Source organism: Oryctolagus cuniculus, chromosome 12 (genome assembly GCF_964237555.1).
Source record: "Oryctolagus cuniculus chromosome 12, mOryCun1.1, whole genome shotgun sequence".
NCBI lineage: Eukaryota > Metazoa > Chordata > Mammalia > Lagomorpha > Leporidae > Oryctolagus > Oryctolagus cuniculus.
The window spans coordinates 36,253,408-36,280,327 of NC_091443.1; the positions used below are offsets into that span (position 1 = coordinate 36,253,408).

At 40.6% G+C, this 26,920-nt stretch overlaps 1 protein-coding gene and 1 long non-coding RNA gene across 3 annotated transcripts in view; one reads left to right on the forward strand and one right to left on the reverse strand.

Annotated features, from left to right (window-relative positions):
• Positions 1-1,184: 1,184 nt before the first annotated feature.
• On the reverse strand, positions 1,185-6,358 carry LOC127483709 (uncharacterized). Its single transcript, XR_007910217.2, has 2 exons — positions 5,536-6,358; positions 1,185-4,978 (listed from the first exon to the last, which is right to left on the reverse strand). It is a non-coding gene; the product is annotated as an uncharacterized lncRNA (long non-coding RNA).
• A 331-nt stretch (positions 6,359-6,689) lies between these two features.
• FBXO33 (F-box protein 33) overlaps positions 6,690-26,920 on the forward strand; it is a 42,638-nt gene continuing 22,407 nt past the window's right edge. For both annotated transcript variants that reach the window (XM_002718159.5, XM_070053730.1), the window contains exon 1: positions 6,690-7,436. In XM_002718159.5, the coding sequence (XP_002718205.1) occupies positions 6,835-7,436 (602 nt within the window). In that variant the 5' untranslated portion in view covers positions 6,690-6,834. The remainder of the gene's footprint in view (positions 7,437-26,920) is intronic.

Consider the following 26,920-nt stretch of genomic DNA (forward strand, 5'->3'; position numbering starts at 1 on the left):
AGGTAAGCCTTGCTTTGTAGCACCTGAAACACAGAACGGGACAGTCAGTTCTCGATCCACAAACACACAGTAAAGGGAACACTTATGTTATATTACATACACATGTTAAAATGAAAAATGAGGTAGAATGGGAGGAATATGAGTAATTATGACCAAGAGATCCAATGTGGTAAGTTGAATTACTCCTATCATCTGTAGCCAGTAGCAATCAGATTATTGCCCAATACAACTTCATTAGTTATACATTCTGTCTTCCAGTATTATCAAATATTTTGTTACTACATAACATAGTTCACCAGTTTTTCCAGCATCTGTAGCAGTTTTTTTGTTGGCCATCACCCAGTCCCAAAGCTAATACCGTGTATTTTAGGTTTCTGTTAGACCAACATTCCACTTTTAGGTACACATTTTTATACTAGGCAACTTTTTCTACATACCAACCAACCATAAAGTTTCAGTAGAATATTAAAAAAACATATTTCTAACTTAGAAATAAATTATTTAAGTCAACTGGGGCAGCTCTGCTTCAGGCTATATAGGTCAAGCTGAAGTCTGTTCCTTATTTCTGCTCCTGGGAGATGCCTGGGCAACATTTTGCTTACACAAAAGTCGGGAGCCTCAGAAAGGTAAGTGGAAATGTTCAGTGCTTCTTAAGGCTCAGGCTCAAAACTGTCACTTCTTCTCACTTTCCTTTCACAAAAAAAAGACACAGATCAAATACAACATAAATAATCAAGAGAGAAAGTATACTTTTTCCACGTTGCTAAGTGAGGAGAAAAAAGTTAATTGATATAGCATCTCTAGTTCTCAATCTTAAACAACAATTTGTGAGTGGCTTGGTTAAGCTAAGTTCTGAAATCAGCACCAGCAGTACCTAGGCATAAAAGCAATGATCTGATCTTTGTCTAGCACCCAGATCACCAATGTAGTCTTTCACCTCTCTAAAGAAAGAGTCCCTTCAACACTTCATTGTTTTCCTTATAATATGATCCCAGTAGGAATCCCATCCATCGCACAGGGTGGAAAGAAATGAATCAGGCTCCCAGATTCTCCCAGAAGGTCCTGTACCTCTAGATAAATGTATGAATGCATGCAGATAGTTGGGAGTTATGTCATCTTCACCTGCCAACATTGTACAAAACACATACCTAACTCAAGAAAAAAATATTTTTTCAAGAAAATGCTTGAATTTAAGCAATCTTCATGTTTACTGATAACCTTAAGTATCTTTTCATGATAAAGCTAAAATAAAAATCCATGTGGTGGTTATTCTTTTCTGTTATGAAACTGAAAGTGATCCAGGATAATAAAAGTTACAAAGTTACAAAACTTAAGAAATAATGGAGAGAATTCTATAGTAAAGATATATTTAACATCTTAATTACTTAACTGGATAAAACACCAAACTTCAAATTAGAAAAGGAGAAATACAAGAATACAGTTTAATTTCTCTCCCTGAAAAAAATACATTGGCAAGAATTAACATATCTCTATTAAAAGAATCAATCATAACAAATACAGTAAGGAAAACAGAACAAACAATTGACCATCAGCAGGCAGGCATATCAACCCACCAGAGCACATATTCATCTTATAGTCCCTATCCACCACTCGTTGCCTGGGTTTCAAATCCAAATAAGCATGGTGGTTGCTATAGTGACAATATGCCACTTTTGGAACCTGGAGCTTAGTACTACTAGGTTCTAATGAGCTTCACAACGGCAGTACTTCCTCCCACACTGTGAATCATCGTTCAGATTTTATAACTTCACAAAATGTGATTTCCATTTGTCCTTTACATTTTCTTACTCTAGTAGTATATTATGTCAAATATCTAATTCACCTAACATGCTAAGTATATATATAAACATATTATTGATATTAAAGATGTTAGTTTGATAGGAGGCAAATTTTGTGCACTAATGAAATTTAGATTTATTATTGTAACTGATTTACTGATTTATTATTGTAATTGGGCAAGACCATATCTTTTTAAATAACAGCTTAGCTCGTGGTTATTAATAGCAGTGTAACTATCATAAGAAAATTTAAAATACAGAAAGAAAATTACAGATTATATAAAAACAGTTCAAAGATAACACTAAGAATCAGAATTTCATTTTAAGGCAGATTGATATATTTTAGGAACTATTTCTTTAAGAAATATTCCTAACAACTAAAGACTAATAATGGTGTCCAAGGAGAAGGTAACTTGTTGGTAGTAAAAAATATCAGTCCCAAGTCAATCAAAGTGTTTTTCCAGATCATCAAAAAGTCAAATTGGAAAACTTCATATAGTGCTGGTAGGAAGAGAAAACAGTACAACCACTTTGGAAAACTGGGGGCCAGTGCTGTGGATTGACAGGTAAAGTTGCCGCCTGCAATGCTGGCAACCCATAAGGGCGCCAGTTCGAGTCCCAGCTGCTCTACTTCTAGTCCAGCTCTCTGCTATGGCCTGGGAAAGCAGCAGAAGATGGCCCAAATCCTTGGGTCCCTGTACCCACATGGGAGACCCGGAAGAAGCTCCTGGCTCCTGGCTTCGAATTAGCGCAACTCCAGCTGTTGCAGCTAGTTGGAGAGCAAACCAGCGGATGGAAGACCTCTCTCTCTCTCTGCCTTTCCTTTTCTCTCTGTATCACTCTTTCAAATGAATAAATAAAACTTTAAAAAGAAACTTGTCAACTTCTCCAAAAGTTCTACAAAGAATTGTTACATAATCTATCACATTCATGCCTTGTTACTTACCCAAGAGAAATAAAAGACATGCTCACAGACACTTGCACATGCTCATAGCATCATTACTCATAACAGTCCCAAACCAGAAGCACTCTAAATGTCTGCCAACGAGTAATTAGGTAGAAAACAAAACAAAAATCCATTTAATGGAATACTATACATCAAGAAAAAGAAATTAATTACTGAACCACATTCTGCCACAGATGAACTTCAGAAACATACTGAGAAAGGGCATTTAGCCTTGTGGTTGAGATGCTGACATCTCATATCAAAGTGTCTCAGTTTGATGCCTGCCTCCAGCAACTGACTTTAGCTTCCTGCTAGTTCAGAGGAAGAGGTAAGGCCTCAAGCAATTGGGTCCCTGACATTCACATGTGAGATCTGGATTGAGATCCTGGCTCCCAGGTTTAGCCCCTGGCCCAGAGACATTGTGGGCATTTGGGGAGTAAACCAACAGATTGGAGCTCTTTGTCTCTCAAATAATTCTTTTTTCAAAACTTATGCTAAATCAAACCTAGACACAAGAGATCCTGTACTGATTCTGTGTGTATGAAATGTCCACAAAAGGCAAATTTATGGGAACAGAAAGTGCATTAGTTGCTGAGTTGTAGGAAGGTGGGAGTGGGAACTAGCTGCAAATAGGCATGTAAAACTATTTACAATGATGGCTGCACCATCTGATAAAGTTACTAAAAAGTCACTGAACTATGTATTTTAAGTGGGTGAATTTTATGGAAAATAAATCTCCGTAGTGGTTTTTAAAAAGTAAGAGAGCATCAGAGCTGCAGGTATCCTTGCCAAAATTCTGCTTGTAAACATTAAGACCAAAGAGGTTATGCAATTTGTTTAAAGATCACGCAGCTAATTCATGGCAAAACCGAAAAATAATCAAAATCCAGCCTCCCACCCACTCAGGTGTTATTTCTAATACTTTCAAAGGAATTTTAGAAAACTATAATTACATAGAAAGAATTCTCAGAAGTGTTCCAGAAGCATCAAAATTTGAGAATCAGAAACAATCATCAAACCTACAAAAAATTTATGAATACATAATAATATTCAGAAAAGCTAAAAGCTAGAAAAATTTGTCATCCTCTAAAACCATGTAACTTACTAGCAAAGTCAGTAACAAAAGTAAAAGAACTGTAGTATTTTTTTCCAATGTTTGTATTGTTCCTGATTTAAGACAGAAAACTTCTCTGTGGAAGAACACAAACTAATAAATGTAGATGAACTTAAAGAATTAGAAAGGATCATTTTACATCTAGTAAAATGATGACTCAGGCAAGAATTATCAATTACTGCTGAAGTTTTAAATGAATGATTGATGCAGAAGTTGGACGTTTGTAGGAAACTAAGGGTGGGCGGGCCTTGTGGTACAGTGAGTTACGCAGCTACTTTGGACTCCGGCATCCCACATTCAAATCCTAGCTACTTCACACTTGCAATACAGCTCCCTGCCAATGTACCTGGGAGACAGGAGAAGATGGACCAAGTGTTTAAGTTCCTGCCACTCATATGAGAGACCTAGATGGAATTCTTGGCTCCAGGCTTCAGCCTGGCCTAGTCTTTGCTGTTGCAGGCACTTCAGGAAAGATGAAAACTCTGTCCATCCCTCTTCCTCTCCCTGTCACTCTGCCTTTCAAATAAAAAAAAAAAAAAAAAAGCCCTCACAGACCTAAGGAGAAAAAAAAAACCACACAGAACTTTACATGGAGGGAGATTAACCTAATTCAGGACTAATTTTTAAAAAGATGGGTTAGTTCAAGAAGATAGTGTGTCATTTATCCAAAGTAAACCATTCAAAATCACCTATTTTAAAATCTTGTTTAAAATCTTTAACCTATTCAACCGCCCAGCATTGAAGACCACATTTATAAGAAATAGAGGGACTAGAGAAGTAAACTCAACACCAAGAGAAAGGATTAAAATACAATGAGAAAGGCCAGTGCCGAGGCTCACTAGGATAATCCTCCGCTGCGGCACCGGCACCCGGGGTTCTAGTCCCGGTTGGGGCGCCAGGTTCTGTCCCGGTTGCTCCTCTTCCAGTCCAGTTCTCTGCTGTGGCCTGGGAAGGCAGTGGAGGATGGCCCAGGTCCTTGGGCCCTGCACCCGCATGGGAGACCAGGAGGAAGCACCTGGCTCCTGGCTTCAGATCAGCGCAGTGCTGGCCGTAGCAGCCACTTGGGGGGTGAACCAAAAGAAGGAAGACCTTTCTCTCTGTGTGTCTCTCAAACTCTGCCTGTCAAAAAAAAAAAAAAAATACAATGAGATAGCCTACAGGACAAGTTCACCTGTTTACCTTAGAAAATCAAGAGTGTAATAAATAAACAAATTACGGGCAGGTGGAACCATCAAAGATTTATCTAATTTTTTAATTAAAACTAGAACTACATTACCAAATATACGTGTGGTCCTTGGGTTGAATCCTGGTTTGTACAAGGCAGATGTAAATCTAAACATCAAATACTAGACATACTCAAGAAAACTATTGCTTGGTGGATGTCATATGATTTTTGTTATATAGGCATCCATATTACTTTTATAGGGATGCATACTGATGTACCTAAAAGTGGAAGATCCAGATATCCTTGGCTGACTTCCAAATATTTCAATGAGTTTAAGAAACATAAAAAATTAAAACCCAAGTCTCAACTTCCTAACTCACTGCTGTCAGCCCTACTAATTGTGTATGAAATAGATACAAGTGGCTTGCCATGAATGATAGGGTGTGTTTTTTTTAAACAGGTACTAAGCTGAAGCGAACCAAAGAGGTAACAATAGGATATTGTTACTAACCTCCTATGTGCAAGGCACCAAGTGGTACCAAAGAAACACGAACAGAGCTTCGCCCTCCAAGGGCTAAAAATATCTAGAACCGCTTCTTGGTGCTGACCCCAAGTGAATAAGGCTGTTGCAAGACCACAGTTCAAGCTCTGAAGAGGCAGCCTCCCTACAGCAATCTTCAATTGTTGCATAAAACCACTTAAATCCTTCACTGCCCGCCTTGCAGCGCGAGTTAACCATTCCGCAGGCGGTGGTCAAGTTAAGGGACACTGTTTCCAAATCCCCTTTCAAACTGGGGGTGGCAGGCTAAAGGTCATCACCAACCACCTCAGTACTAGGAAAGGAGACTTCTCCAGGGGCCCTGGACCAACAGGTGAGACTCATTGGCCAACTGGTTTTGCTCTCCCCCTCAGTCCAAAGGGTGGCGCTGCCCTCTCTCCTTCCCCACATGCCAGGGTGTGCACGGAAATCAATTTGTAAGGTCCCACCAGGAGCGAGGCTCCCTTGGTGGCTTCGGAGCTACTCCAGGCTACCTCGGCAGCCCGCGCCTCTCCTGCTTGACTTGGGTTAGCCCGAGAATCTGCCCGTTCCCCCTCTGCAGAGGCGCAGAATTCTTAGTCCTGCGGGTAGGCGAGACGGCTGAGAAGGAGCCTGCATACTGGCACTTCAGCTCAGTCCTCGGCCCTCAGTCCACCGACTGAGAAACGCAGACAGAGAAGCTCCACGACTTCTCGCCCGAAGGCCAAGTCGAACCGCTTTTCACCGACCGGGCGCAGGAGTTAACCGATGCACACCCCTGAAGGGGCGCGGACGCCGCGGTCAGGCGGCGGGGAGGGGGTGGGGCCCAGAGTAAGCGCCGCCTGCGCCCCACGCCGCTTCCCGTCTCGCCCAACCGGCGTGCGTGCGTGCGAGCTCGCGTCAGGGATCACGTGCCTCGCCTCCTTCCCTACCAGGAACCCAGAAAGAGCGCCCCTCTTCCGGAAGTCGCGCGCGTCGGCGCCGGGCTCCTCCCACCACGTGCGACGTCAAACCCAGCTCCTACCACTGCTCTGCCTCCGCCTCCAGGTGCGGGGAGGGCTGCCATTTCCTTAGGATAAGCCCTGCCACTTCCGGGCCCCTAAACAGTAGAGGCGAGGGTTTTGAAGTTGCCGAACGTGCAGGCCTCGGAGGCGTGCGGGTAGAGTTTGAGAGGCCGGAGGCTAGCTCTCTGCCGGCCACCCGCGCAGAGGCTTTTCCCCCTCTCCTCAACTTGTGCTCCACTTGGTTCCGCCGAGACCCACGACGGTTCCGCCCCCTTCTTCCTTGTCATTGATGTTGTTGTTCTTGTCAGTGCCGCAGCCCCGACCACCGGGAGCTCGAACCCGAGTCGGGGCCGCTCGGGTGGTGCGGTGGCGGCGGCAGCGGCTGCAGCAGCTGCGGCGGCTGCGGGGGCTGCTCCGAGGACTGCGGGGGCGGCCGGAAGCCGGCAGCCGGCGGCGGGGCCGGATGGCTCTGTGCGGGCAGGCGGCGGGCGCTGCATCTCTGCCTAGCGAGTTGATCGTGCACATCTTCTCGTTCTTGCCCGCGCCCGACCGGCTGCGGGCCTCGGCCTCCTGCTCGCACTGGCGCGAGTGCCTCTTCTACCCGGCACTCTGGCCCCAGCTTCGCATCTGCCTCCGTGTCTCTCCCGCGGAGCAGCCTCGGCTCGAATTCCTCATGCGCAAGTGCGGCTGGTTCGTACGAGAGTTGCGCGTTGAGTTCGCCGCCGAGAACTACCTGAGCGGAGGCGGCGGCCCAGGCGACGGAGGAGGCTCGGACACCGGGACTGGAGGGGAAGACGTCGAGTCCCTGCAGCTCTCCACACGTTGGCTGGAAGTGCTGCGCACCTACTTGGAACTGGTGCTGTGCGTGCTGGTCAGCATCCGGAACAACAGGTAGGCGCCTCCGGGGCCCAGCCCCGCGCCCGCCCCCTCCCCGGCGACGCGAGGTCGCCCGCTCCCCCTGGCCCCGAAATCGATTCCTTCGGTACGCCCCCGCCCCCACCCCCACCCGCCACGGACGGGGTCTGGCAGTTCTCGCCGGGCGGTTTCCTTGAGCAGAGGCCATAACGGGACTTGCCATTGTACTTTATAGACGGTGATGCGCTCGGTGTTCATCAGCCACCACTCCGGGCGCCTCCGAAGCACTGTGTCATTCATTCTCTCGGTGGCCATGGGATGGAACTGACTGGCGTCGTCGTTCATTTTATAGATGGCAGAGTTGAGGCGTGGAGGGGGAGGCCGGTGGGGTGCGCGTCGGGAGAAACAAGACACACCCGTGGTTTTTGACTTTGCACCTGTCCATTAGAAGTAGATGCTTCGTGGTAGCGGGGAGGAGTAGGTGCACATCTGGTGTCCCTTAGGTACAAGACCCTCTAAGAGAAGTCTTTAACGGCCATTTTCTTACCAGGAGTGGTTTTGAATTACTGGGCCAGGCCCAAAGAGTCGGAAGAGTGCTTGTTAAGGGTATCGGGAGAGAGGTTGATTGTCAGGATTGCAAGTCCCTTCCCTTGCGTTTCCGTATTCAGCTTGTCCTCAGTGATTCATTTAAAAGTAACTTGGAAACTTGGGGGACGCGTGAGTTGGCCAGTATCTGCAAAGGGTAAGCACAAAAACTGCCCCGGTTTTGCATCAGAATTCTGTATTTCTGTAGCTAACTCACCATGTTCTGGCTCTTTTACCCTAATTCACGTTTTCCTTCGTGTCTCCATTTCTCCAAAACACTGTCTTAATTTTTATTTATTTGAAAGGCAGAGAGTGAAACGGTGAGCTTCCATTTGCAAAATGCCTGCAACAGCGATGGCTGGGCCAGACCGAAACTAGGAACCAAACTCAATCCCAGTCTCCCAGAAGGGTGGCAGGGACCCAGGTATTTGAGCCGTCACCTGCTGCCCTCCAGGGTGTGCATTAGCAGGAAGCTGGAATTGGAAGCGGAGCCAGGACTCAAACCCAGGCATCCAGATTAGCGATGTGGGCATCTCAAGCAGCTGCGCCAAACACTTGCCCTTCCGAAACCCTAATAGTTTAGATTCTCAGCACCTGAATATTGTACCTACCTTACAATAACACTCTTGAGTTGGGAGAATGTTTGAAACTTCACGAAGGAAACATAACGCATCGTTAGTAGTTTGGGAGCTTACAAGTACTTTCACATTCACTATCCTTTGAGCCTCTCAGTGACCCTGTGAGTCTGGAAGGGCGGTGTTCATTATCCCTGTTTTATAGAAACGAAACTGAAGCTTAATAGGGTCAAGTGATGCACCAGTAGTCACACAGTATTTTCCTCCAACAGCAGTGTCTTTCCTTATACAGTATACACACTGCCAGCATTATGTTAAACGAGGTTGAGAGCAGGCCCTTGTTTAATGCTATGCGATATGTATAATTCTGAGTCTGAATCAGAAGATTAAGAGTTAAGCATTAGAGCTCCTGACTCCAGATTATTCCAGTGGCCTGTGTATTTCTCCAGCTTTTCACAACAAACCATTCTGTTTCCGAACTATTCTTTTATCTGGCAGGAGAGGCTACAAATGGTCTTGATCAGGTTGGACTTTTCTCAGAGTTGAATATACTGCTGGAGGACTAGCCAGCCCAGAAGTTGGAAAGGTTGAAAGTTTGTGAGTACTTCTGATGATGCCAAGACTGTGTGTGGGTAAATCCAGTGAGAACCAATTAGAATTTTCTCTTCTGAGATTAGCTCTTGGACCATCTTCTGCTGCTTTCCCAGCACACTAGCAGGGAGCTGGACCGCAAGTAGAGCATCCAGGACTTGAACCCGGCACCCCATTGGGATGCCAGCACTGCAGGCAGTGGTTTAACGTGCTATCATACAGCACTGGTCCCTGTTCTGAGATGACGTAGCACTTGTGTGCCACCATCACCCCCCAAAATTGTGCCTTCACTCTAGATAGGAATAAGCCTTGCACTGAACCTAGTTCCTTTTAGATGTCATAATAACTGGCTGGAGGAATGGGTGATCATATATAGGCAAAATAGTATTTGTGATCATCTTCCCTTAGTTGTTTAATTGTCCTCTCTTTCTTTTCCTCACCCTTACCACTTTTATTGGTATCCCGATCTAACTGTTTTAGAAGGCCACCTGTGCCTTCCCTTCTGGGTCAGCTAACACTTCTACACAAATAAAGCAAACTGATTTGAAGGTTTTCTTGTTACATGCTTTAGGCATGGTGCTGCTTTGGTAACATATTCATTGTATCTGAAATTAAAATGTAGTGTAATTACATGTATCATTTGTACTAATGACATTTTAAAGATTTTCTTAATTATATGCAAATAAGTTCGTCTTTATTTTTGTAAAGGTCTTGATATATTCTGGTACTTTTGAAGTATTAATACAAATGTTAATATATATGGGATTGTCTTCCTCTAAATTTTAACAGAACTGAAAATGTTCTAAGCTAAGTTGTTGATTCAATAACTTTTCCTTGCATAAACACTTAAAAGTACAGGCCTAAGTTCAATGAAGTCCAGAAACATAGTGTATGATAGCTTCATTTCATGTTTGTGTGTGTTTTGAAACATAAAATTTAGTAATGGGAAGAATGAACATTAGATTTCGTTCTCTAAATTTCGAAGTTAAATTTACTGTGGTTTTGCAGTATGATTTCTGCCATTCTGTAAGTTGAAAAGAGGGGTATGATTCATATAAATTGATAAACATTCTGCTTCCAGGCTTTGTGTTGAACTGCTTTATACAATTCAGACTATTTTGGTTTCTTCCCTCAGGAAAAGAACTAAAACTGTAGCCTTGAATTGTGGGAACCTCTAAAGGATGCTGATTTTCTGAGAGGATAATTGGAATTTTGTTTTGATTCCTGAGTTACATATGCACATGTACTCTCAGAATGATTATAGCCTCTGCCATACTGACAGGTATTAGGAACAACTAATGAGGATCAAGGAGGTTCTGAAGTGCCTCTTAGAGGGTAATAGTCCTTCAGGTTTGACAGGTCCCTTCTCTGTAGGGGGCTAACAACCTGCTGTCCTGATGAATAGTAGAAATAGAAGTACACTAAGTACTCATTCAACTGCATTAGAGGTTAAATAGGCTGACTTTTTTCTGAGTTATTCTATAAGAAATTGTACCTAGAAGTTCAAAACATTAAATCTGGAAATGTGTCCTTAGCACTTAATCTGGTTGTCAAGTTAAATACTGCCTATTGAAATGCTGTATTTCAGACTTCTTAAGAAAAATGAAAGTTCATGGTCAATAAAATTTATTATAATATGGGATAGACTTAATAAAATATATATTCTTTAAAGATTTATTTATTTTATTTGAAAGGCAGAGTTACAGAGAGGCAGAGAGAGAGAGAGGTCTTCCATCTGTTGGTTCACTCCCCAAATGGCCCACAACACTGCCGCAATCCGAAAGCCAGGAGCTTCCTCCGGGTCTCCCACACGAGTACAGGGGCCCAAGCACGTGGGCCATCTTCCACTGTTTTCCCAGACTATAGCAGAAAGCTGGATCTGAAGTAGAGCAGTTGGGACTTGAACTGGTGCTCAGATGGGATGCTGGCACTGCAAGCAGTAGCTTTACCCACTAGGCCACAGCGCTGGCCCCCCAAAATATATTCTTAAATAGTATCCATAAGCATATTGTAATCTTCTTTGTACTTTTCTGAACTGTGTAAGTATTTTACATACACTTTTCTTAGAGGAAATGCAAAATTGAGGGCAATCCTTTTTTAAAAGAATGAACTTTGTAGCAGATGAGAGATTTTGTTTAAGGTTAATTTTCTCGTGAAATTTTTTGGTTTGCAACCCTGTCATATGTAAATTGATATTTCATAACTTTGCCAACTTATAAACCCTCTTAGTAGCACAAGATGCATTAATAGTTACCAGATTTGGTTTAGGGCCAAGCATGTGGCACAGCGGTTAAGTCCCTGCTTGGGACACCCAAATCCCATAACAGGGTGCTTGGTTTGAGTCCTGGCTACTCCGCTTCTCATCCAGCTTCCTGCTATTATGCACACAGGGAGGCAGCACGATGATGATGACTCAGGTTCTTTGGTCGCTGCCACCCACTGGAGACTGAAGTTGAATTCCGGGCTTCTGGCTTTGGCCTGACCCAACCCTGGCTGTTGTGGGCATTTGGGGACTGAATAAGCAAATAACTTGCAGTTAACAGATCCTGATAAAGCTAGTAAGACATGAAATAAGCAACTGAATAAGATGAAAATAAGTATTTTTTTTTTAATTTGGTTTGGCATACACAGTGAAAGTCTTAAATTTGTGTTGTTTCTTTAATATTAGTGTACCACGACATAATAACAAAGTCATTTTAAAAAACATTATAAAATAGCTTAAAAATTGGGCATTTCAGATTACCATCCAAAATAATAGGAAATTGCCTCCAAATATTTTCCCCATCATAGTGTAATAAATACACGAGAGACTATTTCACTTTTGAAAGCTTAATTCATTGTGATTTCTTACAGAATAAACACCTTAAAATATAATGAAACTCTGACCAGTCTAATACTGCCCGAGGCAGTTGCCTGCAGAAAAGGAAGTGGAACTGTGTGCTCCCAACAGAGCCCTTACTTTAAGACTTAAAGTGGTTCTCAAGAGGATAGCTTTAAGGTCATTGAGAAAGGAACTTAACTTCCTAAGAAGGCCACTATTAGAGGGATTAGGGCTCTCTCTAGTTCCTAGGTGCATTTTTAGGATTATTGATAGATGGAGGATAGGTTGCAAAACTAAAATAAAATAAAATTAACAAAATGCTATTTTTCCTGGCTATTAAATGAAGCTGTTGAGCAATCTTTAGTGAAATGATTAAACTGTTTCCATTTTTAATGTACTACTTTTTCTGAGACAGCCTTGTAAGAGTTTGCCTAATTTGACCAATTTAGAAAATCTGGGATTTTTTTTTCCTCCAATTACTGAGAACCTACTATGTGCTAAGCAGTGAGAACAAGCTCCCTGTTTTCAGTGAGTCAGCATTCTAGAAGGGAAAGACAGAAATAACAAATGAAAGCAAGATTATTTTAAATTGTAAAAATGAAAGAATGATTAGAGGACAATGTTAGATGGAGTGGTCAGGGAAAACCTCCTAACTTGTGGGTGACTTTCCTCATTCATGTTACAACTCATCTGAATATCTGAGCAAATAGCATTCCAAGCACAAAAAACAGGAAACACCAAAGCCTTAATTATGCCAGACGAACTTTTTATTGTTGGAGTGGTAAGAAAAAAAAGTGACAGGACCGTGGCAAGTGAGGGTGTCATAGTGAGTTCTGAAAGATAGTGGGAGGAAGGAATGAGGTTGTGTGGGCTTGTGGAATAAAGGTTGGACTATATTCTAAGAATAGAAGAAGTCATTGAAAAAAAATTTAAGGATAATGGTAATGTGATCTAATTTACATTTTAAGACAGTCTGGGTGCTGTGTAATGAATAACAGGGAGTGAATGAAGGGAGACTAGTTAAGCTGATATAGTAACCTAGACAGATGATAGAAGCTTAAAGTGTGGAGACAGGAGGATTTGAAATAGATGAGTACTCATGTTTAAGAAGTACAACTAAGTGGACTTGCTGATTGAATATAGATAGTGAAAGAAAAGGAAGAAAGATTTTTCACTTCTCTTTGATTCCATTTTCTTGCCCTTACTATTGTTAAATTATCTTGTATTAGCATGTTAAATAGCAATTTTAAGTGTTAGTTTTATTTAAATAATAAACATTTCTTGTATAACCTTTAGGGTTTTTTTATTATTGTTAACCTATTTATTTAAATTTATTTGAGAGGCAAAGACACCCCACCCCCCTGCTGATTGACTCCCCTAAATGCCTGCAATAGCTAGGGCTGGGCCAGGAGGAAGCCAGGAACTAGAAAATCAGTCCTGGTCTCCCATACTGGGGACAGGGACCCAAATGTTTGAACCCTTACCTGCTGCCTCCAAGGGTATGCATTAGCAGGAAGCTGAATTGGAAGCAAAGTTACCAGGACTGGAATCAGGCACTCAAATAGGGAATACAGGCATCCCAGACAGCTTTGTTAACCGCTGTACCAGATGTGCACTCCAGAGGATGGTTATTCTTAGGTGATATTTCTAAATTCTGGGAAATAACTTGCAGTTAACAGATCCTGATAAAGCTAGTAAGACATGAAATTATAGGCCAGTAACTTATATCTGGGCTCTAATATGATGTCTGATGTAGTAGCCACCAGCTATGTATAGCTATTTAGATTTTAAACTGAATTGAAGATTTGGTTAGTCTCATTAGCAGCATCTCAGCTGCTTAGTAGTCATGTAGCTACTGGCTGCTATATTGTGCAGCTTTCAACATTTCCATCCATGGCAGAGTAGACTTTATTTCTCGAAAGGATGTGTTTTTGTTTGATTTGGCTATGGCAATTCATTAGCATTTGTGAGAAGAGCAAATAGTGTTACTGGAAAGTATCTTGTGGATATAAAAACACTTGCTATGGAGTATGGACTAAGGAGAATAGAATTGGCCCAAGAGAATTTTGTGCAGTGTTGTGGATTATTTTATTTTTTTATCAGTTTAGAAAAGGGAAAGATGGATTTCATATCACTTTTATGACGTGGAGAAGGGTTTTAGCCTTTTTAAATATTTATTTATTTGGGGTTTTAGCTTTCTAAGAGCATCTTTTAAAAGAAACAAGTTATTTTGTATTCCCTGTTTCCAGAACTAATTAGACTTAGCTGTATTGACTTTAAGGTGGCCACATTTTTCCACTGGTCCTATTTATTACATCAAAAAAATAATTTTGGATTCTCTGGAATGAAAGGAAACATGCCAAAGTTACTGCCACAGATAAAGTTCCCCAATTCTGAACTACAAAAGATAGAACAAGATCATCACGCCCGAGATCTTAGAAGCTTTGGCTCTCAGTTCTGCTAAACAGTATGATAGGAATCTGAGAAAAAGATTGGATTTTCAGGCCTCTACAGCTAGACTTTGAGGAAAATTTTTTGGGCTCTTAAGTAATTAATATTGTTTACAAAATATTTTCCAAAGTAACCTATTGAATCTGTATTTCTAAGTATTTTTGAGATTATCAGAAGTTGTAATCATTATTTAATTTGTGAGGAAATTTTCTTGCTAAAGAGAAAATGAGAAATCTCTTTTCAGTGGACTTTTTTTTTTTAAAGATTTATTTATTTGAAAGTCAGAGTTACATAGAGAGAAAAGGAGAGACAGAGAGAGAGAGAGAGAGGTCTTCCATCCACTTGTTCACTCCCCAATTGGCTGCAACGGCCAGAGCTGCACCAATCCGAAGCCAGGAGTCTTGAGTTTCCTCTGGGTCTTCCACATGGGTGCAGGGGCCTAGTGACTTGAGCTATCTTCTACTGCCTTCCCAGGCCATAGCAGAGGGCTGGATTGGAAGTGGAACAGCAGGGACTTGAACCATTGCCCATATGAGATGCCAGCACTGCAGGCGGAGGCTTTACACACTGCGCCACAGTGCTGGCCCCTTCAGTGAACTTTTAATATAAATATTTAACTTGCATGTTTCTCAGTTACTGTGGTTGCAAAGATAAGTGCAAATCACAGACTTTGATAAAAGAATTTTCAGTTTTCTAGACAAATATGTTTTTTCAGAGGGATTCCAAGTCTATAAAGTAACTGAAAACTAGTCTGCAGGCTCAATTTATAATGTGAGGTGTGGCTAAGTAGACTTTAATTATGTCATAAACTAATGTAAATAAGCTGCTCATCAAATATTTATTAAATGTCAGGCCATGTTCTAACAACTGGTAATCAGAGCCCTGTTACAGAATTCGTTCTAGTGGAAAAATAAGACAAAAATTTAGAAGTGATATAAAATCAATTAGTAATAATGCTATGAAGAAAAATGCATAGGAAATGGAAGTGGTGGAGATAAGGAAGGTAAGGAACAAGTGCATGTGTCTGTAGGAGTGATTCCAGATAGAAGTAGCAGTAAGTAGAGTGGCTCTGCAGTGGGAGTCTAATTAGCACATTTAAGAGAGCACAGAAAGCATTAAGTTGTAGAAGAATCAGCCACACAAGAGGCCCTTATTAGGATCTTGTAAGGACTTTGTTATTTTGCAATGAGGAATGAATAAAAAGTTCTGACATAATCTGGTATCTCAGAAGGATCACTCTGGTTGCTGTGTTGGGAATAGCTTGCAGCAGGGTAGAATAGAAGCACTGAACAGGATTAGAAAGCTGTTGCAGTAATCTAGGCAAGAAATGAAGGTGGCTTGGATGAGGATAAAAGTATCAGAACTACTGAGTAGTTTGTTTTTGTATTTATTTTTATCTGAAGGTTTGCTAGAAGTGGAATACTAATATAAAAAATAGTTGTTCTATTAACATTATCATGCCTGTCTACTTGATTCCCTACATATGCTTAAAAATATTTTTTTGTTTTTGGTTGCTCTTACTCATTTTATATCCCTTTGTGTGTGTTTGTGTGTGTGTGTGTGTTAATGATTTGTACTTTACTTTTTAAGAAAATACTTAGGGTTTGGACACAGTTTATTTTCTGAAAAATAACTAATCTTTTGTGTTTTACGCCTTTACCACCAAGTACTTGGATATCAGTGTGCTGTTCATGTAGACTTTATATAAATTTGGGTTAGTCTGTTGAATTGCCCCAGAATCATTCTAGCCTTTCTCACTGTAATCACTTAGATTTTTTTTTCCTTTCTTTTCCCTCATTTTTCTGCATCTGTACAAACTTATTACTTCTTGGAATTTGCCTAGGTCTGACCCTCATATGCTCTGTGGATTCAAAATGATAGTACTAAATGGAAAGAAAGAAGCAGGTGTCACTCCGAAAGAGGATTCTTCCCTCCCCTTTCCCCCAAATCACTGATCTCATCACCTGAAACACTAGGCCCAGGTAAATGTCTCTCTACCTAGACACTCATCATGTGTGCTCTTCTACTACTACAGCTCTTATGTGGACAAGGAAAAGGGAGAAAATAGGGACCAGCATTGGACTAACTTTTAATCTGGTTGTTACTCAGATGTTGCTAATAACTTCAAAAAAGAATCCCATTCTTAGAAATTTCAAAAATACAATTTTGGTTCAAGGCAAAGAAGAAAAGTAGTCACGAGAGGCAAGAGTATTTGACATTCTCTAGCTTAGCCCAACCTTCTCAAGCCACACACCTTTCATACCAAAGCTACATCAAAATTCATGCATCCCTTCCTGGAGTCACCACCACCCAGGATCATGGAGCTATGGTAAGGCCCATTCATAGTGTCAGTGCTATAGAGAGTTGGATAGTATGTGTCGCTCCCCCTCTTCGTGGAGGAGCAACACAGGACCCTGCGCTGTTCTTTCGTCTGCTCGGCCCTCCCCGGGTTTGCTGCTGGTTCTTCCCGGGTTGGCTATTGTCCCTTCCACCTCCGTGGAAGGGCAGTTCCCCCTGGCCGCATTCCCCACTTCCGCAGGGGAGCGGCACACCGCCAGCCGGCTTTCTTCGGGGGCTGCACGGGTGTTCCTTCAGCTAGATGTTCCCCATAGATGTTCCTGGTGCATGCCGTCTCTCTCCTCCTTTATAGTCCTTCTCCGCCAATCCCAACTCGGCTGCCCACACGCCGAGTACGCTGCTCTCCAATCAGGAGCAAGTCCTACAGTTAATTGGTTGAACTGGAGGCAGCTGTGCGGAAGCTGTTTACTTCTCTCCCAGCGCCATATTGTGGGAGAGCAGATGCATAGAATAAGTCTTAATTCCAGTAACAGTCTAGTCCGGTTTGCTCCCCACAGTATGTTCCTGACATCTCTTGAAATCTTCAACTATGTTTCCCAGTGAAATTCCAGTATTCAGCAACCCAATGATATAGTCATCTTTATTCCTATTTTACAGGTAGTAAAACTGAAACAGAGTACTTAAGGGAACTTGTTGCAAGTAGGTTACTCAGTTAAGAGAAATGACTGCTTGTTTTGTAATTTTCCTTGTGAAATTTTTTAACATAAATAAAAACTGAGACACATGAACCTCTCTATTATATCCATCACTCAGATCTAGTAATTTAAAGATTTTACTACCTTTGTTCTCTTTTTTTTTTTCAAAATGTATTTACTTACAAAATTTATTTATATATTTGAAAGCCACAATTCCAAAGAGAGGGGAAGAGACAGAGTGAGAAATCTTTCATCCACTGGTTTACTTCCAGAAAGCCGCAACAGACAAGGCTAGACCAGGCCAAAGTCCAAGAGCCAGGAGCTTCATCTGGATCTCCCAAGTGCTTGGGCCATCTTCCACTGCTTTCCTAGGTGCATTAGCAGGGAGCTGGATCAGAAGTGAAGCAGCCAGGACACAAACCTGTGCCCATATGGGATGCTAGCATCATAGGTGGCAGCTTTACCCATTATGCCACAATTCTGGCCCTTCTTTTCTTTACTGAAATATTTTAAAGCAAATCCTAAATACCAAAGTATTTATCCCACACACAGTGTATTTTATCCCACACACTATGCAGCTCTGAAAAGTGTGAACATACTATCATAGTGCTATTAATTCATTTAACAAAGTGAAAGATTCCCTGATATCACTTGATTTAAAAAAAAAAAAAAAGCTGATATTTTTCAAACTCTGATTTCTGCTCCAAGAATCTAGCAAGCTCTTGGATAAATGGGACTTCACCACCCTAACTTTTCACATCATTGGCATACGGTACCTCTTTTAGCAATAGAACAAGCAAAGAGTAGGAGAGCACTCTGAAAGCTAAGTTTGTAAGGAATTCAGTAAATGCGTATTTAGGTGATTTTGCTCTGTTATCTGGAACTGATTACTTTTTAAAGCACAAAGAAAAATGCATTTAATTTGAAGAAATGTGTTCTTTTTGATGATAGTATAGCCTTTTGTCTGCTTTTGGAAGATTATCAAGCACTGTTTATGATTTTTGTGCTATTTTCTAACACATCTTAAGACTTGAAAGGGACTAGTAAATAGGCTGTATCCTATTAATATTACAATAAGAACCAAGCTACATTAATTTGAGAATTAATAAAAATAAATCTTGAAGAAAAATACTCCTAACAGACCTTTTAGTGTTTTGCCAGAATGTTTTTCTTCATGCCTTTTGAGCACATGAATGTTCCAGACAGACATTATGCAGGAAATAACTCCACTTAACTTCTTTAGTTACACTAACTATTCAACAATAAATAAGAGAGTAAACTAAATAAATCTCTGACAAATTCCACCTTTAAGATTTAAAAAAGATTATGTGGTATTTCCTATTGGTAGAGTCTCTTGGCCTCAAAATGGGGCATCTATTGCCATGGTTCAGTAGGTTCTCGTTTAGTGTTGTTGTATAGCGCTTTTCAGTCTCATTTTATCTGAAACAAATAATGAGTTGCCTGGAAGCCATATGCAGGTTCCTTGGATTTACTGTACAATCTGTATTCTAATTTCAGCATATCTTTAAAACTTGCATGTCAGCTGTAATTTTTTTCTGTGTTTCTAACATTTAAATTTTTTTCATATCACTTCTTGAATTTCCATTTTGAATGGGAAAATATCTAAAAGCTTTTTTCCATAACTGACTTTGCTCTAAAATATGCTACTTAAAACTGCTCATAATTTTTCCTATCGCTTTCCTGAAGACTGTTATATTCAAACATATGGTTTAATTATAAGAAACAGCATGAACAAAGTAGGAATCAAAACCTCAGTTCTTTACCTGGCATTGTATTCCTAGACAAGTCACTTCAATCTCCTCTATAAGGTAAGAGGATTAGATTGGATGATTCTATAAATCTTAAAAGTATGTCTGTCATTACAACAGTAAGGAAAGTTTGTGCGTGTATTGTTGGTTCTACTATAACACAATTACTACCATTTTATTGCTGTAGTTAGAAGGAATTTTCCTCAATATTCTTGAGTGGTATGTTTCTAAAAGTGCTAAGACATTTAAATATGCTGTATAGCTGGAACTATAACTGGAAGTCTTCCAGAGAGTTTTGTTATATTAACTTGTTACAGTTTACTATAATGCAGTTTAATTTTTTTATGATTTTGAAATGAATTAAGTTTTTATAAATGTGAGTTATATAAAGATAATTTAAATTTTTTCTGAATTCCCAAGTAATGTGTTTGTGGTAATAGAAAATATGGAAAAAATTTTTTAACTCATCATATAATCACTGCTAAAATGTGACATATCTTTCTGCAAAATTGGAAGAATATTTTATGATTTTGTGCTTTATAGCATGCATTTTTTACATTATCAAACATTCCTGTCATGAGAATAAGATGATGAAACAATAAGTACTAGCACTTGTTCCCCCCCAGAAACACTAAGACAATATGCCAATAAAATACCTTTATGAGAAATCCAGAGTCCGGTTAAGAAGTTATAGCTCCCTACAAAAACACAAAGCTGAAAAAATTCACACCATTTCAAGTAAGGGAAAAAAAATTCACTTTGCCCACATCTGCCCCTGCTGAAAGTGGGTTAGGTCAGAGCCAAGAGGATCTCCCATGACTTCTTCCATAGTGGGAAAAAAGTGGAGCATACACCTAGCCATCTGGCCTCCTTGTCTTCCCCAAAAAGCCGATTTCTGTCTTACTCCATACCTAACACTGAAAGACTGGTCAAGAGCCCAGATGCCTGGGGTAACTAAGAACAAAAGAAAAGGAGTAACATCCTCCTGCAGTTGGCACTGTGCACCAAGATTGGGAAAAGACTTGGAACTGAGGCTTTTCCTCCTGAAGAGAAGGAGAAAAATGAGGTAAACTTGGTCACCAGCCTTTAACTCCCCAAGGGGCTGGTTTCCATTTTGCTTTATTACAAGTATTGAAGGGCCAGCAGAACATGGACATCTAGGCAGTTGGAAACAGCAGAAAAATAGTCACCTTCTACAGCTGACACTAGTTTCCAAGCTTGGAAAAAAGTACTGGTGCCTTTTCTTTAAATGCACAGACATCAGTGAAATCACAAAGTAGTTATCCCTATTTGTGGTTTCCCTTTCTGTTGTTTCAGTTACCTTCAGTCAAGTGTAGACCAAAAATATTAAGTGGAAAAATCCAGAAATAAGCTGTTCATAACTTTTAAATTGCATACTGAGTAGCAAGATAAAATTTCATGGCATCCTACTATGTCCTCCCAGGTATGTGAGCATTTCTTTGTCCATTGTATCCATGCTGTAAATGCTGCCCACCCATTAGTCACTCAGTAGCCATCTAAGTTATCAAATCAGATTTCCTAGTATCACATTGCTAGTGTTCAAATAACCCTCTTCTCACTTAATAATGGCCCAAAAGTGTATAGTGTTACTGGAAATCCAGATATGTCAAAAAAAAACTATAAAGTCAAGATGACAGATCTTGACTTGAATGAAAAAAAAAATCATATGCTAAAGTTGCCAAGATTTATGTTAGGAAAAACTTTATCCATGAACTTGTGACAAAAAAGGAATTTATGCTATTTTTGGTGTTACACCTCAAACTTCAAAATTACAGCTATAATGTATAAGTGCTTAGTTAAGATGGGTGGAAGGCACGAACAGATGAAGAATGCAGTATCTGAACTGAAAACTTGACTAAAGGAGTTCAGAAGTAGACATGATCAAGCAGAAGAATCAGTATACTGAGGACACTTGAAGTGTAGTCAGAAGAGCAAAAGAAAAAAGAATGAAAAGAAGTAAAAGTGGCCTGCAGGAATTACATGACTACAGCAAGTGAACCAATATAAGCAATGGAAGTCTGAGAAGACCACAGAAAGGAATAGAGAGCCTACTTCAAGAAATAATGGCTGGGGTTGGCACTGTGGCGTAGCAGGTAAAGCTGCAGTGCCGGCATCCCACATGGGTGCCAGTTCAAGACCCGGCTGCTCCACTTCCGATCCAGCTCTCTGCTATGCCCTGGGAAAGCAGTGGAAGGTGGCCCGAGTCCTTGGGCCCCTGCACTCATGTGGGAAACTCAGAGGAAGCGCCTGGCTCCTGGCTTTGGATCGGCACAGCTCCGGCCATTGCGGCCAATTGGGGAGTGAACCAGCAGATGGAAGACCTCTTTCTCTCTGTATCTCCTCCTCTCTCTGTGTAACTCTGACTTTCAAATAAATAAACATATATATATATCTCTTTAAAAAAAAAAAAAAAAAAAGGATGGCTAAATTTTTTCTTAATCTGGTCAAGGGAATGGACATCCAGATAATAAAGCCCAAAGACTACCAAATAGGAGGAACCTAATGTAATGTATGCCAACACAATTACACTCATCAAAAGCTAGACAAGAGCCAGCACTTTGGCATAGCAGGTAAAGCCACTGCCTGAGGTGCCAGCATCCCATATGGGTGCAAGTTCATATCCTAGTGGCTCTTCCGATCCAGCTCTCTTCTGTGGCCTAGAAAAGCAGTAGAAGGTGGCCCAGTCCTTGGGCCCGTATGCCCTGAGCCCTGGAAGAAGCTCCTGCCTTCAGATCAGCCTAGCTCCAGCCTTCATAGCCATTTGTGGAGTGAACCAGTAGATGGAAGACTATCTCTCTCTCTCTCTCTCTCTCTCTCTCTCTCTCTCTGCCTGCCTCTGCCTCTGCCTCTGCCTCTGCCTCTGCCTCTCTGTAACTGCCTTTCAAATAAATAAATCTTGAAAAGAAAAAAAAAAAAACTAAAAACAGAATTTGGAAAACAGCAAAAGAAAGATGAGTTAGTGTACACAAAAGAGCTCCTATAAGACTGAGCAAATTTCTCAGCAGAAATCTTGCAGGTCAAAAGAGAATGGGATGATACAAAGTTCTGAAAGAAAAAAGTGTCAACCAGGAATAATTTTCAGCAAAGTTATTCTTCAGGAATGAAGAAGTAAAGAGTTTCCTAGATACCAAAAGCTGAGACAACTCATCACAACTAGACTTGCCTTACAAGAAATACTAAAGGGAGTTCCTCAAGTTGAGACAAAAAGACACAATACAAACCATGAAAGTATAAAACTCACTAGTGAAGTTAATATATACAGGTGCAGAATACTCTACAACTGCTATATTTGTGCATAAGTCCCTCTATTTCTATTATAAATGTTGACAAAAAAATGTAACTATAGTATTTAGCTAATGGATATATAATATAAAAATAAGGAAAGCAGGACATCAGTAACTGGAGGGGTGTCTAGAATTCTTATATACAAGCATAGTTATTTAAATACACTTAAGTTTATCTAAAAGATGAATTTTGTAAGCCCCATGATAATCATAAAGAAAAAATATATAATAGATACATAAAATATATTAAAACATAACACTTTATATCAAATTACAAATGAAAACATCAATAAGAGAAGAAAGGGATAAACTACAAAATAGATAACCACAAAATAGCAGTAGCAAGTATGTCAATATTACTTTAGTGTAAATGGATTAAATGCCATCATTAAAAGACAAAAAGTGGCTGAATGGGTGAAAAAGCAAGCTCCAAGTGTATGCTGTCTGTGAGAGCCCCACTTTAGGAGTCAGCATTGTGGCATAGTGTGAAAAGCCACAGCCTGTGAAGCAAGCATCCCATATGTGTGGCACTTTGAGTCCCTGTTGCTCCACTTCGGAACCAGCTCCCTGCTAATGGCCTGGGAAAAGCAGCATAATATGGTCCGAGTGCTTGAGCCCCTGCCACCCGTGTGGGAGACCCGAATAAACCTTCTTCCTTTAGCCTGGCCCAGTACTAGCCATTGTGGCTGTCTGAGGAATAAACTAGCAGATGAATGCTCTCTCCGTCTCTCCCTCTCTCTGTAACTCTGACTTTCAAATAAATAAATAAATCCTTAATTAGTAAATAAAAAAGAGCCTCACATTAGCTTTAAGGACATGCATAAGCTAAAAGTAAAGGAATGGAATAATTGCATGAAAATGGTAATCAAAAGACAGCAAAGGTAACTAATCTTAGACAAGGTGGAATTAAGTCAAAATGACCCAAGAGATAAGGTATTATATAATAATAAAATGGTCAGTTCAAGAATACATAACAATTATATGTACATTGAGTATCAGAGCTCCTTTATATATAAATTAGATGTTAATAGCACTGAATGGAGAATTAGATAACTATACAATTGCAATGGGAGACTTTACTAGTACTCCCCTCTTAACTGTACCTTAACCATACTCAAATGGACCTAACAGGTAAGTACAGAACATTCCATTCAACAGCAGCAGAAGACACATTCTTCTCAAACACACACAGGATATTCTCTAAGATAGATCAATACTAATTTAAGAAATTTAAATCATATCAGATATATTTTCCTACCACAATGATGTGAAGTTACAAATAATTAACAGGAACACTGGAAATTTCAGATATGTGGAAATTAACACACGTCTACACAACCAATGGGTCAAACATCAAAAGGAAAATGAAATAACATCTTGAGATAAATAAAACAGCATAACAAAAGTTACAGGATGTAGCTGAAGCAATACAGGAGGGAAATTTATAGAAATAAATGTCTGTGTTAAGAAAGAAGAACGTTCAAATTAACTTTACACCTAGACAAAGAACAAACTGAGCCCATGCTTGTCAGAAAGACGGAATAATAAAGATTAGAGCAGAGGGGCCAGCACTATGATGTAAATAAAAGCTGATAAAGCTGCCACCTGCAGTGCCATCATCCCGAATGGGCACTGGTTCTAGTCCCAGCTGCTCCACTTCGGATCCAGCTCTCTGCTATGGCCTGAGAGGGCAGTGGGAGATGGCCCAAGTCCTTGGGCCCCTGCACTCACATGGGAGATGCGAAAGAAGCTCCTGACTGCTGCCTTCAGATCAGTGCAACTCCAGCCATTTGTGGAGTGAACAGGTATATAGAAGACCTGTCTGTCCCTCCCTCCCTCTCTCAGAAGACACAGTGCATACCATAGAAATACTAAGGAACGTAAGAAACTACTGTAAATACTGACATGCCAAAAAATTGGATAACCTAGAAGAAATTAAAATCCTGAAAGTGTATAACGTACCAAAGCTAAATTGTGAAGAAATGCAAGAGATTAATACATCAGCACCAATAAAGGCGTTGAATCCGTAACCAAAACCACCCAAAAAAGAAAGGACCAGGACCAGCTGGCTTCACAGGTTAATTCCTCCAGAAATTTAAATAAGAATTAATACCAATCCTTAAACTTTTTCAAAAAAAAATTAGAAAGCAGTGAAATACCTGCACCCTCATTTTATAAAACCTGATACCAAAGCCAGAGTAGGACAGTTCCAGAAAAGAAAATCACAAGCTTGGGGTCAGCACTGTGGCACTGTGGGTTAACACCCTGGCCTGAAGCACCGGCATCCAATATGGGTGCTGGTTTGAGTCCCAGCTGCTCCGCTTCCAATCCAGCTCTGCTATGGCCTGGGAAAGCAGTAGAAGATGGCCTAAGTCCTTGGGCCCCCGCACCCCATGGGAGACCCGGAAGAAGCTCCTGGCTCCGGATTAGCACAGCTCTGGCCATTGTGGCCATCTGGGGAGTGAACCAGCAGAAGGAAAACCTCTCTCTCTCCCCCTCCCTCCCTCCTCCCTCCTCCCTCCCTGATGACGATAGGTGCAAAACTACTCAACAGAATTCCAGCAAACCAAATATAATAGCACATTAAAGGGATCATTCATCATGATCAAGTAGGATTTGTACCTGGAATACAAGGATGGTTCAATGTATGCACATCAAAAGTGTGATACTGTAAACAAGAAGGATGAAAATCATGATTATCTCAATATATTTAGGAAAAGCATTTGACAAATCCAACATTTTTTTTTCCTAGTGAAGAGGGAATGTACTTCAACATCAAAAAGACAAAATATGTGTCAAGCCCACAGTTAATATATTCAACAGTGAAAAGGCAGAAGCTTTTCCTGTAGACCAGGAATGAGATGTGGATACCTGCTTACCACCTCTACTCAAAAGGGTACTAGAAGGCCTACCTAGAGTTACTAGGAAAGAAAAAGGAATAAAAGGCATCCAAATCCCCAAGGAAGTAAAATTGTTATGTCTGAAGATGATATGATATTTTATATTTAGAACTAAAGTTTCCACAAAAAAACCTGTTAAAACTAGTAAACAATATCAGCAGATTTGAGAAATACAAAATCATTCAAAACTCAGTTCCGTTTCTGTATACTACCAACAAACAATCCGAAAGAAAATTAAGAAAACAATCCCATGTACCATTGTGTATTCATTCAAGAAATGAGAATTAGTTATCTTGGTTTCATTCAAAGAAATAATCAGGCCGGTGCCGCGGCTCAATAGGCTAATCCTCCGCCTGCAGTGCCGGCACACCGGGTTCTAGTCCCGGTCGGGGCGCCGGATTCTATCCCAGTTGCTCCTCTTCCTGTCCAGCTCTCTGCTATGGCCCGGGATTGCAGTGGAGGATGGCCCAAGTCCTTGGGCCCTGCACCTGCAAGGGAGACCAGGAAAAGCACCTGGCTTCTGGCTTCAGATCAGCGCGGTGCGCTGGCCACAGCACACTGGCCGCAGCAGCCATTGAGGGGTGAACCAACGGCAAAAGAAAGACCTTTCTCTCTGTCTCTCTCTCTCACTGTCCATTCTGCATGTCCAAAAAAAAAAAAAAACCAGACTTTAAAATGCCAGAATTTAATTAGGCCTGCATTCTCAACAGACAAAAACGTCTTATATGCCACACACTTTCCACCCACTTCTCAGCTGAAATCTGAAATAAATGACCTTCAATTTCAGCTGTATGTACTTCCTTGTATTTACAGATATTTTCATATGTGAAGGGCTGCTAACCCCAGAATCCAAGAATTTTCATTAAAAAGAAAATAAATACTTGACTTGCCTTAATGCTATTTCCACATAAAATTATCAATCCAAGAACCCAACAAACTAAATGAAAGCTACTTACTTGTTGAGTATTATTCGATATTTTCATAAGTTTTATAGATAAATATAGCCTGAAAATATAAAAGTAAATTGTGGTTTAAAAGTCCAAACTTGTCATAACTCTGGGAGCTGATGAGAACAATACTCAAAAAACTAACAGAAAAAAAAAAAAGAAGTGTCAAAGCTCTTTTATTTGGAGAGATAACCAAGTAGACAATAATCCTCTTCATATATGGGGTGAGGGTTGGGGTTAAGGGGAGAAATATGAAGAAAAGGTTGAGTTCAAAGAAATTTTTTGAGGATAATCAAATGCTTTATTTGTGACAAAGTTAAGAATTGCCAAAGAATTTGTATTTGAACCAAGACTGGGAAACTACTGATAACTTCTGTGTTTTGTGTGTGGTTTTTTTTTTCTTTAATTTAGTTGTTTGTGTTTGACAGTTGTGCTTTAGGTTAGTTAAAAGGTGACGTTTCTAATAGAAAAATCATTTTTTCAGAATTGGAAGGCTTATCAGCAAATGGACAAATACAGTGATATGCCTAAACTATATTGTGTATTAACTCTAAAAATATACTAAATTTTGCTTCTCCTTTTT